We start from the raw sequence: 12,309 nt of genomic DNA on the forward strand, positions 1-12,309 counted from the left end.
TGATGCAAAATGCAACCTGTTCATTCTCATTACCCACTTTTACTGTGAGTAAGGATTTGATCAGGAGTCTTGAATTCCCACACTGACTGAAATGGGGAAGTAGCATGATGCATCCCTACCTGCAGTGCAGAAGTGCTGTGGAATTGTGCAAAACACACTGCTCACACAGGTGGGGTTTGGGGTTTTTTCCACATTCATTTAAAGCAAAAAAATACTCTCTGCTAAAATAATCGCATGACAAAACTCTTGTCATCCCCCCTTCTCCCCGCAGTAGGTTGCCTTGGGGTGCATCTGCTCTGGTCTCTGTGCTAAGCAGCAGAGGTTTTAGCTCCACAGGCGCCCAGTGCTGTGGCAGTGTGTCCCTGTATCAGGTGACAAGCTTGGGCCAGAGCTGTTGCAGCTTTGCCAGGAGGCATCTCTGCCAGCCCACTGTACGCTCCCTGTGGTCAGGTGTGCATCCCTGATCCCCTGGCACGCTCCTATGGGCAGGTTTGGGGCAGCCTGAGTGAGTTTTGCTGCCTGTCCTGCTGCTGCAGCAGCAGGACCAGCAGTGCTGCAGTGGGTGCTCCTGCTCCCCCTGAGGACCAGACGATGCGCAGCCGCCCTGCAGCGGAGGAGGGATGTCCCGGGGCTTGGCTGCTCAAGGGACTGCTGCCTGCTCCCATCAAACCACCTTGTGACTGCTTCCCCCCACCCACCAGCCCCAACCGAGAGCCGACATGGCCTCCCCACTGAAGCCAACACACATGCAGAGAGAAAAGGCTCACAAACTTTAATCCAGTGGGTCTGCAGAGCGAGTGGGGAGGGGCGGTGGGTAAGCGCGCCCGTGCCTCCCCCCGCCTAGACGAGCTCGTACAAGGCCTTGGCTACCTTCTCCAGGCGGTCCTTGTACTCCAGGTGGGCGTAGAGGGGCAGGGGAACCCCCTTGAAGCCGTGTATGACCCCCCACCAGCAGGCCGCGATGGCGGCAGTGGAGTCGCTGTCGCCCCCGTGGAAGAAGGCGCGGAGAGCCAGCTCAGTCCAGGAGTCGCCCGCGCCCAGCAGCGCGTCGTAGGCGATCATGGGGGCGTCGTGCCCGCTGCTGCCCGCCCAGCCGTCGTAGCTCAGCGATGTGTAGAATTTGTCCCTCTCTTCCACGCCATACTTGGCGGGGAAGGTGGGCAGCGAGACCCCGTCTGATATGCCCCTCTCCACCAGGTATCTTTTCCATTGGTCTTCAAAGTAGTGCCTGTAGAAGAGGAGACGGGATGGAGCGGCTGTAAGAGCTGTCCCAGGGCAGGAGCACATACCTGAGCTCTGCGCAGGTGCCACGCCAAGAGCTCGGAGCAACGGCTTGGCAAAATGGTAGGTGTCCCCCCTTGGTCAGACTAGGGACATGATTTACAGTAAGAGGCACAAGGACATGTTTCGGTGAGTTAGATTTCCCCTCCCTCCAGCCACATGGGAGAAGGCAGCCCAGCACCTGCTGCTGTCATGCTGCACAGGATTCAAAGGCTCAGAGTGAGAGCTGAGTCATCCTCCCAAATTCAGAGTAACTCTACCTCTGTGCCCCTGCACACAGAGCCACAGTGGATCTGCAGCCACATTTGATTATAACTTTCAAACTGAGCTCAAACCTAAGCCTGATGCTGTTCCCCTGCCCTGCTTCACCTCCTTCATCAGATCACGGTTGCTTGAGATGACAAGTCTACCTACCTCATACCGGATCCAGAAAAACTCACAACTACGTGACTCAAACACAATCTGCCTTTGTCTTTTTTTTTTTTCCCCCCAAGTTAGAGGTATCCTGAACTGATTTGATCCCACAGCAGGCATGTGCTGCTCTGGAGTTTACCACAGCAGAATTACTGACACTTGAGGGTAAGCAGGGCTTTAGGAAGGCGCGGTGCTGCGAGCGCGGCTCACCAGTTCTCCATGTTCTCCTTCACGAAGAAGCCGCTGTTCCGCACGTAAGTTTTCGCCAGCGGCAGCGTGTCCAGCAGTCCCTTGCCCCAGGCCTGGGGGGGCATGCGGTTCACCGCATAGGCCGTGAAGAGGGCTGAGGCCAGGGCCCCCAGGTAGCCCGTGGGGTGGTGGTGGGTCATGCGGCCGCTCTCGATGCTGACTTTGAGCAGGGTGTGCCGCTCCTCGGGGTGGTAGAAGCGCAGCCCGATGCACATGGCGCGCATGGCACCCCCGCAGCCTCCCGCCTGCGGGTTGAACGGGATCCTCCAGCCGTTCGGCCGCTCCGGGTGCAGCTTCTTTGTGCTTTCCACAGACGTGGCTCCTGGACAGGAGCGGCAGAGCCCGGGAAAAACAAAAGGAAACACACATCAGTAGGACATAGGGTCGCGTAGCTTGGGATCTAGGGGAAGACAGGCAAGGTGGTGGGAAAGGAAGCATTACTCTGCATAAGGGATTTGAGATTCCTTTTAAAAACACCAGTTGTCTGCACACCTCGGTATGCTGCCTTAAAGTGCTGCAGCATCCTGTATCCCCCCAAACAGACCTGATAATTACTGCTTGTGAAAATAATTTGAAAGTCTAGGAGGTAAGAAACGCTCCACTGCTGATTTACTGGCATTGTTTATGTTTACATTTCATGATACTTAATAACTTATCTATAAAACATATACACTAATAGATTAGATATATACACATCTCTTTCTCTCTCTTTCTCAACCCTTTCCCCCCCGAAAGGGTTTGTAGGATCCCTAACACAAGGCAAGTCTAAGTAGCTCTGCTTTTTCAGTTGTTTAACCTCTTTACAGGATCTTTTAAAGGCAGAGACCCCACAAGCTCCTCAGGAATCTTTCCCATTGCCTCACTGTTAGGAAATGTTTTCCAGCTCTCCCTCAGTGGAGTTTAGGTTTGTCTGAACATCCCATGGTAACCAGACCCACAGTTTTGTTATGGAAGCTGTTTCCTTTTGGTTTAAACCACCATTAGACAATTTCCTTTAAATCCCCTCTAACCCTTACAAGAAGTATCGACTTTTCGTGTTCTGGCTGGAACTTCAAGAAAAACGTTTCTTCAGGACATGTTTGGGCAGGTTGAGACCACACACCTCAGTCCTTTGATAAAAAGTGAGATAGTTCTTGCATTAACTGTAGGTAAAATGAGGAAGATGACAAGGCTTTAAGACTCTAAAGAAAGACTGGTTATTTTGCATTACAATTTGCTTGCAGCTTTAAGCCTGTGCCTATCGTTTTAGGAGATGACTACTGATAACTTGCAAGTGGAAAAATTGTGTAAAACGAACCAGCATATGACAGCTAAGACTCTTGAGGATTTATGAAGTATTACAAGTATTATCCTCGTGCTTTTAAACAGTTAAAATATTAAAACATTTGAAAGCCGATTTAGGAAGACTAAGCTGGAATCACGTCAGTTCTCCTTTTAAAAACAAGTTCTTAAAAAAAACTGCTGTAGGAGTTTTTTGAATCAGGAAATTGTTTTGGAAATCCACCAAATCCTGGTTAGGAATCCTTTGTACTAACAATAGGAAACTAAAAGTAACCTGAGGGGGTTTCTGGTCTAAGGAAAGGAGAAATACAAGCAAAAAGCAGTGTGTGAAGAAAGGTAACCTGAAAAAGTTTCAAGAAAACTTGAAACACTCTATTTCTGGAATAGGCTTCCATTCCACTTATCTAGACTCATCATGAGCACAGACAGTAACAGTTGTTTGAGACTGATCAATGCACTTAAAAAAGGTGAGTTAACCACACAGTGGTTAAATAATTCCACAGGCAGAGAGCTTGGACTGAAAGACAGAGTTTTGAAGCAGAAGGCCTCCTGGAGAGGCGATGTAGCTTGAACCATGAAAAAAGAAGTACCTCCATGCTTGTGTTGCTTAATGCATTGGCTTTGTAATCTGCGAGGAACAATGAATTTGGGGCTGTGGTGCATCACAAATAGCAATAATGACTTCACTCCTGGGGCTGCATCCCTGAGGGACTCTGCTGTGGCTGCCCAATGACTCATAACGTTGTGGGAATCCCTTTGTTTCTGCAGGTTTTGGGTTTCAGGTCTGGGCTCCCTCGTGGGCGATCAGTGTGACTTTCCCCTACTGTTATAGGGAACTCTCTTCTCTGTTTGATTAAAGTTCCAACAGCAACTTTCCATTCTCAGCCTTCAGGGCTGCAATTCCCCAGTGAGCACTCACTTAGGCCAGAACAGCACCACCATGGTTTATATTCTCAGTTAAAATCCATTTATTCTGAGCTGCCAAAAGAAGTTATTGGCATGCAACCTCTATCATCAGGACCTATCAATATGGCATGGAGACTCCAGACTGCAGACAGCTTTTGAGGATATGGATTAGGTATTCCCTTTGATAGCACATCAGTGGGCATTAAACTCCTAAGGGTCAGGATTTAAGCTCTCAGAACTGAGTGCCTTTCCTGTGGCTGCATCCGGAACAATCCAGAAGGCTGCTGCAAAAACATTCCCAACAGACTTCCATTTTTTTCCACATTTCTTTCCCCACTTCCCCCAAACTTTTACGATGTTCAAGTGTCCTTGGACCCACTAAAGAATGTGCATTTCTTTCCTTGTCACTCCACTTCGTGTCCATAGCAAATTTGCTTTCAAATTCTTCACTTCCAAATGGGAGCTGCTTTTGGGCATATTGCTGTTCAGTTACTCCCAGAAGGACTGCAGCAGGTGTGCTTATTATCCTTAGCTATTAATTACTAACATTTAAACTTTAGGTCCTTTGTCTTTTCATTTCAGGGTTTAGTCACCAAGCTTAGATGGTGAAGGTGAAAATACCTTCCATGTGCTGTCTCACTCCCTGCTGTGGTTAGTCCACCTTGGCAGACCCCATCAGCTGGGGAAACTAAATGATGTTCCTTTGCCAAAACAGCAGTGAATCTCTCGGAATTTTAACCTGCCAACTCCTGCTATCCTGACAAGCATCATTGCTCCTTGCTAAATATTTTATTAATTAGGCCAACAACTGGAACTACCTGTGTTAAAGAAGACTGATAATTTAATTCTTTACCCATGGGTAGGAGGTCACTGTGGAAAGGTAAGCAGAATAAATTCCTGCTCAAGTCTCCAACCTGGTTTATTTTGGAAATGCTCAGTGGCAATGCAGGATTTTTGCCTTTCCCATGTTTAATGTCAAGCAAGAACATTCTTCACGTATTCTGGCCACTCCAAATAAGCAGGTCCAGGCATACATACAATTCCAATGTATAAACTTTGCCTAGGATTGCTGAATTTGAGTGTTTCCTGGATACTTCACGCTTCCTGCACTAGTCAAATTAGAGGTCCAGCCTCAGCAGCTCCAATTTAATTCAAGCATCCAGAACAGGCTGGACCATGAGCCAGAGACAGACAGGATCCTCAGGGAAGAGTGGGGTCAGCAGGTCTGGCTGAACTAGGAACTACAGGGATATGTTATACATGGCTTGGCTACTGCAGCCTGTGAAGGTGCCCTTCCTGAATGCTGCCAGGCCCACTGCCTGTGACACAGACCCAGCACCACTGTGTCCATGCAGAGAGAAGAGAGATGATGGAAATAAAGGGTTCAGGGAACTAAACCAGTCTGGCCTGACTGTCCTGTCACAGAAAGTAGATGTGCCAAGCAAGCCACAAGCAGACTTTGGGTTTAATAACCATAATTACTCCAAGCAAAGATCTTTGTGACTTTAATTATATTTTTCATGTAATTTTGGCATTTTTTAGGAGAAGTTCTGTATTAATTCTCTGTTTAAATGTGTTGCATTAACGCAGCATCTCAGGGTGTGCGTTACACGTGGTTGGATTTGCATTTTTTTTATCCACTGAGTGTAGGCATCCCCAGTGCAAAAGCCATCATCCTTCCCTTGTGTTCAAGGCTAGGCCTCAAACACACCTGTAAGAGTGTTCTGTAAACGTGGGCTAAACAGTATCTTTTTCACCTACTTCAGGAGAAGCCCAAACCACTCCAGCTTGCCTTATTCTGTCCTCTTTAGCTCATCCTGAAACAGATACTGAGCATGGAACACTTTTGCCTTTAGGTGAAACACAGTTAACGCTGTGAACAGCCAAAAGCAGAGCCAGGGCCAGCCTCAGCTCCAAGCTGGAGGAGAGACACCAGCGACAGCACAGCCCAGACAGTGTGATGGAGGGGTTACCTGGAGCTCTGCCCTCCATGTCATTCATGCACTCCTTGTAGTTCTTTGCAAGCAGAGAGTAGAGATCCTGTAACCTGGGGTGACTTCCAGCAGCTACGAGGGCTTCAGCTGTGGCCAAGTGCATCACCGTGTCATCGCTGACTCTCCAGCCTTTGATGCTCAAGTTGCCGAGTCCCCCCAGCTCTGCCAGCTCCCTGTGGATCGCTGGGCCACTCTCCTGGAACTCCCACTTCCCATTGTTATAGCCCAGCGTGTCAGCGACTGCGCTGAGCACCATTGATGCCACATAGTTTTCCAGCTTCTTAAGAGACGTTTTTTGCCCCCGGACTGATTCAAAGTAGAAAACCCTATAGGAGGAAAAAAAAAAAAAAAAGGAGGGGGACATTGAAAATAAAGTCTTTCCCAGTTCAGTACGGGCCTGTACTGCTAAGCTCCAGCAGGCTGGATACCCTGCCTAGCACCTACGTCTCACTCGGAGGATCTCTTTCTTCACAGCACATGCTTCCCTGTGCACCCACCGTTGGTAAGTGGCAGCTCCCAGGCAGCCCAGCCCTGGGCCAGGGGCAGCCAGACATGTCCTGCTGGGACAGTGGCAGCAGCCCAAGACAACGCCACGTGTCGTACCTCGCTGAAAGGTCGAGATCCAAGGGCAGGACTGCAGAAGCGTGTGCAGATTATGTGACCACAACCATGTTCCCCACCCTTTTAAGGGCAGCCAGCTCAGAACCGCACCCAGCGACTTTTGTACTCTGGGGTAAGGCAAGGCTGACCCTCAGGACAAAAGTAAGGGGTGTGGGGTAACTATGGAAGTAAGGCAAGGCTGACTCTCAGGAGTACAAAAGCAAGGGATGTATGGGTGAGTGAGACTGACCCTCGGGGGTATAAAAGCAAGGGGTATGGGGTAAGTATGGAAGTAGGGCAAGGCTGACCTTCAGGGGTACAAAAGCAAGGGATGTATGGGGTAAGTATGGAAGTAGGTTGAGGATGACTGCTGGGGGTACAAAACGAAGGTTTTTATGGGGTAAGTATGAAGTGAGACTGACCCTCGGGGGTACCAAAGAAAGGGGTATGGGGTAAGTATGGAAGTAAGGAGGGACTGACCCCCGGGGATACAAAAGCAAGGGGTATGGGGTAAGTATGGAAGTAAGGCAAGGCTGACCCCCAGGGTACAAAAGCGAGGGAGGTATGGGGTAAGTACGGGGTAAGGCGATGCTGAGCTCCTCGGCTTTGGCAGGCCCGGGCCGTGGCGGTAACGCCCGGCCCCGCTCCTCGGGCCTCCAACAGCCGGGTGCCGGCACAGGCATTGCTCTCACCCGCTCCCCAGCTCGGCGTTTGCTCCTCGCCTTCCCTCGGGACAAGCGCAGGCGGGGCAGGACGGCGGGGCCGGCCGAGCCGGGGAGCCGCGGCCCCTTCCCGGCCCCGGCGGGTACTTACGCGACGAGCCCTGCGAGCGCCCCCAGGCCGGCGAGCGCCGCCAGCGCGGCCAGCAGGTACCGGCGGCGGCTGTGCCGGCCCGGCAGCCACCGGTGGCCCGGCGACATGGGGCACGGCGCGGCCTCGGCAGCCCCGCTCAGCCCGGGACGCATCCCCCGGCCCGCCCCGCCGGCCCTGACAACCCCCCCGCCCGCGGCCGGCCCGTCACGGCGCGGGCGGAGGGTCGGCCCGGCGCGGGTTGTGTCCGCTTTCATTTTCGGGACGGTCCTGGGCGCCCTCAGGAGCCGGGGCTCCCGGCACGTGGGAGGTGAAGTCACCGCTCGGAAACGGGCTGTTTAATTAAATAAATAAATAAATAAATAAAATAAAATGAAGTAAAAATGAAAGGCGCTCTCAGCGTTCCCCCTGCTCGCGGGGTTGCGTGAGCGGCTCCCTCCCTCCCTCCTGCTGGCTGAGCCCCTGAGGGGTGGTGGGAGCAGGGCCCCGCTCGGTGTCTGCGCTGGGGACAGACCTTTCTTCCCTGGCCTTGGTTTGTGTTTCCCCTCCTTTCTCCAGCCTTTACCTTTGCTCAGGTGCCTGCCCCCTCATAGGATCATCGGGGTTGGAAGAGACCCTCAAGATCATCCAGTCCAACCATCCACCCAGCATCACCACCCTAACCCACTAAACCACATCGCCCAGCACCAGATCCAGACATTTCTCGAGCACTTCCAGGGACGGTGACTCCCACCATCTCCCTGGGCAACCTATTCCAACGCCTGACCACCTGAACAGTCAAAAATATTTTTCTAATATCTAATCTGAATCTCCCCTGTCTCAGCTTAAGGCCATTTCCTCTAGTCCTCTCACTGTAGGCACGGCAGAAGAGACTAGCCCCCACCTCACTACGACCTCCTTTCGGATAGTTGTAGAGAGCCTTTCAGGTAGCTGTAGAGAGCGATGAGGTCTCTCTTAAGCCTCCTCTTCTCTAGACCATTTACTTCAGTGAGAAAACCTCCTTTGGTGTTTGGTCTCCCCACAGCCCCAGCGTGGCCCAGCTCAGCTCCCTGGTGACCCCAACCTCTCCCAAACCAGGTCTGGTCTTTGCTGTGTCTTGTGGTGCTGCTTTATGTAGTGTCCTGAGGTGCCTGGTGATCCCACTGCCTTGCTTTATCCTTTGTTTTTAATGATGGTGGTGGCTAGGTGGCTGAGGGAATGTAGTCAGTGGGTGAGGAAGAGACAGGAGCACAAATGAGGAGCAAGAAACAGGACAGAGCACGGCTGGGCTTGCACTTTGTGGAGGACAAATTTTTTTACCGACCGGCAGTCACTTGATGTTCTGTGCGTCAGATCTCCAGAGCCCTGGTTCACCTCCGAAGGCAGCAGCACCTCTTAACATGAAAGGAAAAAAAAAATCCCCCCTGGATGCCTATGAGAGAAAGCCATGGTATTTTTTGAGCTGCGGCCCTGGGGGATTTCAGGGCAATCACAAATGTAGTGCTGGGTCAGAGCAGAGTCCCTGGGGAATTTGGGGGAAAGTGAGAGTGGAGGGCTGGAGTGGGGTCCTGGGGGAATTCAGGTAGCTGAGAGCACAGTGCTGTGCAGGAGCAGTTTGGTATGCCATACCCATTCATGTGGGCAGCCTCTGCAGCCTGCTACAAATGTGGAGTTTGAGAAGCATCTGGTAAAGAAAATAGTAACAGAAAGGGAAGTGGGAAAAGAAGCTGACAGTGTGGCAACACTGCCAGCAGTGCCTGGTGACCTTTTCTGCTTCTCTGCTTCATTTTATTTTCTCTGGAACAGCTCTGAATTTATTTAGGTTGGTGCAATGCTTAAAAGCAAAGTGGGGTTTTTCTCTCCTAAGGTTTGGGCCTGTGAGAGGAAAAACCCTTCCCACTTTTGACTTGCAGTCTGTGAGGAATGACTTCTACTCCAGCCTGAAGGGCAGAGGAGCAGAGAGGAAAGTTGCAGGGTTCCTCAAAAGGACAGGAAGATGGGAGAACACCTCTATGTCAGCAAAAAAATGCCTGTGACACTGGGATGTTTGGATCTCATCGTTGCTTCCTGTTTCCTGAACTCTTTCAGCTTCCTAAAAAATGAAACCAAGGTGCACAGTGCAGTTAAGTGATGTCTGAGATATATCACAGAAAAATGTTGAGGGCTCCTCACAGACAGACAGCGGACGACGAGCCAGCAGCAGGAACCAGCAGCAGGAGCCTGGAAACCACGGGTGGGGAGAGCAGCAGTCTTCAGGCTTTGGGATCAATGCATGCATTGATCCCCAAGGGAGCTCCTTGTGTAAGTCCTATGGGATGCCCAAAAGTGGACAAGGAGAGCATTCTCCATCAGGGAGCACCTCCAGCTCCAAGATGTTGCAGAGAAACATTGCCCTGACTGAGCCCATGGCATGGGGAGGTGGGCACAATTGCTCCCCCTTTGCAATAATGGCCTTCTAGTGCTGAGCCATGCAAAGAGTTAAAGACTTACTATGTTGCACCATTCTGGGGGTTTTGTTGTATTTTTTTTTAATGAAAATTTTTTAATGAAAATTTACGCTGCGTTGGACCAGTGGCCAGGATATGCCTTCTGGAAAGTACCACCTTGGAGCAAGCTTGCTGGCATGCCCCTGCCATGTGTTGGACGCTGTGGTTAGCATTTACTTAGACTCAGAATTTTCCTTTATATTCATCCGGAAAAAAAAAGGGTAATTCTTTCTGACTAAAAAAATGTACCTTCCTAGATGAGCCCAGGGTTAAGGGCTGCTGTTCAGAGGGGCTGTGAAGGGCAGCACTGCAGCACTGGAGCTACATACTGGTTTAGACCCTGTGGGACATTTCCTCAGAACTACATGAGGCCTTCAGGCCAGGTGTTGAACACTAAAAATGCATGGTACACTTCTTAAAAATGGCTGGGTCAGAGCAGAGTTCTACATCCTACAGCTGTCCCCAAAACAGGACTGTAAAGGAACATCTAGAATTCTGATTTTTCACCTCTCCTATTCATCTTTTTGCCCCCCCCAAGGTTCAAAGGTGCCTTTCCACGGGACCTTCTGGGTCTCTAAAACATGTTCATTCTGCACCAGTGCCAAACTCTTAACAGTCCCTCGTTCTTTTAATAGCACCTTTTTCTCTGTAATGAGAGTAGGATTTTTTTTTTATTTGAGTGGGGAATATTTCTGGGCTTACCCCAATTCTCAGTCCCCAGGTGCATGTCTGTCACTGGCCAGTGACAAAGATAACAATCTACTATAACAGGGGCATTCAAAGCAGGGGCAGCAAACACCACGTGAGGTCTGCTTGGGACCAGCAGCTCGGTGAGGAGTGCTGCTGAGGCAGCGGTGCGTGACCCTGGTGCTTGTGTGAGGGAAGCACTCGCTGTTTCAGGATGCTCAGGGCTGCTGTGCTCGCTCTAGCTGGATGTTTGCAGCAGGGAATGGGCTCCCCAGCAGCAGCAGGTGCTTCTGGCTCTGCACTTCCTTTGCCCTCAGCAGGACAGGGCCTTGCTCTCTCCAGCTAACGCGGGTAGGGTGACCCTCACTTCTTGCCTGACATCCCCTGGGAATGGCATCCCTCCGTGCTGTCCAGAGCAGCACAGCTGGTGAGAGCTTCGGCTGCAAGTACAGCCTGAGCCTCAGCAAAGCCAGTTGCAGAGGCTTTTGCCTGGACGTGGGATCCTGCATGGAATAGTGGGAGACGGATTGAAGGGCTTGGCTGAAGCAAGTCCTGGACATGGCAGCAGGACCAAGCAGCAACTTGGTTTCAGGGAACACTGGACTTTGGTCTCTTATTGGAGAAAGCAGACTTCATTGCAGAAATAGCCGCCTCTTTCTTTCCAAGCTTGCCTTCTTCCACAAACTGTCCGAGAGCAGGCCTGACTCACTGCCCAGGGCAAAAGGGAAATGGTGGAAAATCAGTGTGATCTGTTCGTTGTGGTGCCTACCATTCTCCTCAGAATGCTTCCAAAAGCCATCCTTAACACAGACTTGAAAAGAAAATTTAAAAAAAATACAACGTGGTCTAACTTTTTCAAATAACCATAATTCTGCAGGGCAGAAGATAAGCAGGACAATTGCTTTACCACAGATATAGGCACTGCAATCCCAGCTTGGGACAACCAGAAAGGTCAGGGACACAGAGAACATCTGTGGCGAGCTGAGGGCTGTGATTGCCTTTCCCTTGTCCACATCTAACAAACAGAACTGCAAACTCATCTTTACTTGCCCTTTGTTAGGTTTATAACTGATGTATTGGCAAATGAGAGTGTGTGGATCCAGAGGCCTCCCTAGTAGTCTCCAAGTCCTGCTTCTGAGCTTGGGGCCATCAGCGAAGCAACCCTGGACGGTTGCTGTGGACCTGGGGTTTGGCTCAAGCGGTGGATCTGAGGCTCCAGGGCTGACAGGCCAGTTGCTCCCTGATGTAAATCCAGTGACATTTTCATTTTGGGTTGCATGCCAGTGCTCCCCACCTCCATGGTAACAGTGTTTGAAGGTCTGTGTTGTTGTCCCTTCTGCCGCTTTCTCTCCATGTGCTGCTGGCAGTTGTGTCTCCTTTCTGAGAGTATCGGGCCTGGGGGAGCCCATCAGAGGGGTGTTGTGCCTGCAAGCAGAGGGGCCCATCAAGCCTGCCTTACACTCAGTCTCAACTCACCATACAGCACCAGCAGGCTAAACTTGGATGTTCTCAGCAATGAAAGTAAGCCCTAGCGGGATGTGTTGGGTTACACGTGGCCATCTGCTTGACGATGGGAGGGAAGAAGGTTGCATCATGATATAGGTTTTGAAACAGTGATGCTC

The 12,309-nt window shown here is 50.9% G+C and overlaps 1 protein-coding gene across 3 annotated transcripts; it reads right to left on the bottom strand.

Moving 5' to 3' along the window:
* Nucleotides 1-749: 749 nt before the first annotated feature.
* On the bottom strand, nucleotides 750-7,954 carry ADPRH (ADP-ribosylarginine hydrolase). Of its 3 annotated transcripts, none has more exons than XM_032679323.1 (4): nucleotides 7,539-7,954; nucleotides 6,105-6,451; nucleotides 1,906-2,266; nucleotides 750-1,228 (listed from the first exon to the last, which is right to left on the bottom strand). In XM_032679323.1, the coding sequence occupies exons 1-4, from the start codon at nucleotides 7,790-7,792 to the stop codon at nucleotides 841-843; spliced, it is 1,350 nt and encodes a 449-aa protein (XP_032535214.1). In that variant the 5' UTR covers nucleotides 7,793-7,954; the 3' UTR covers nucleotides 750-840. The 3 variants fall into 3 exon arrangements, with proteins under 3 accessions (XP_032535214.1, XP_032535213.1, XP_032535215.1); XM_032679322.1 differs by having other exon boundaries at nucleotides 1,906-2,263; nucleotides 6,102-6,451; nucleotides 7,539-7,949; XM_032679324.1 differs by lacking the exon at nucleotides 7,539-7,954 and adding an exon at nucleotides 6,570-6,698 and having other exon boundaries at nucleotides 1,906-2,263; nucleotides 6,102-6,451.
* Between the last annotated feature and the right edge of the window lie 4,355 nt (nucleotides 7,955-12,309).

The sequence above is a fragment of the Chiroxiphia lanceolata genome, chromosome 2 (genome assembly GCF_009829145.1).
Source record: "Chiroxiphia lanceolata isolate bChiLan1 chromosome 2, bChiLan1.pri, whole genome shotgun sequence".
Classification (NCBI taxonomy): domain Eukaryota; kingdom Metazoa; phylum Chordata; class Aves; order Passeriformes; family Pipridae; genus Chiroxiphia; species Chiroxiphia lanceolata.

What these genes read in the sequence shown, in the direction of transcription:
- ADPRH (XM_032679323.1), bottom strand. Translation starts at nt 7,792, where the DNA reads ATGAAAGCGGACACAACCCGCGCCGGGCCGACCCTCCGCCCGCGCCGT. An exon ending in CATGGAGGGCAGAGCTCCAG is followed by an intron (nt 2,267 to 6,104) that starts GTAACCCCTCCA and finishes GCTCCTGTCCAG; the next exon opens with GAGCCACGTCTGTGGAAAGC. An exon ending in AAGGAGAACATGGAGAACTG is followed by an intron (nt 1,229 to 1,905) that starts GTGAGCCGCGCT and finishes CCTCTTCTACAG; the next exon opens with GCACTACTTTGAAGACCAAT.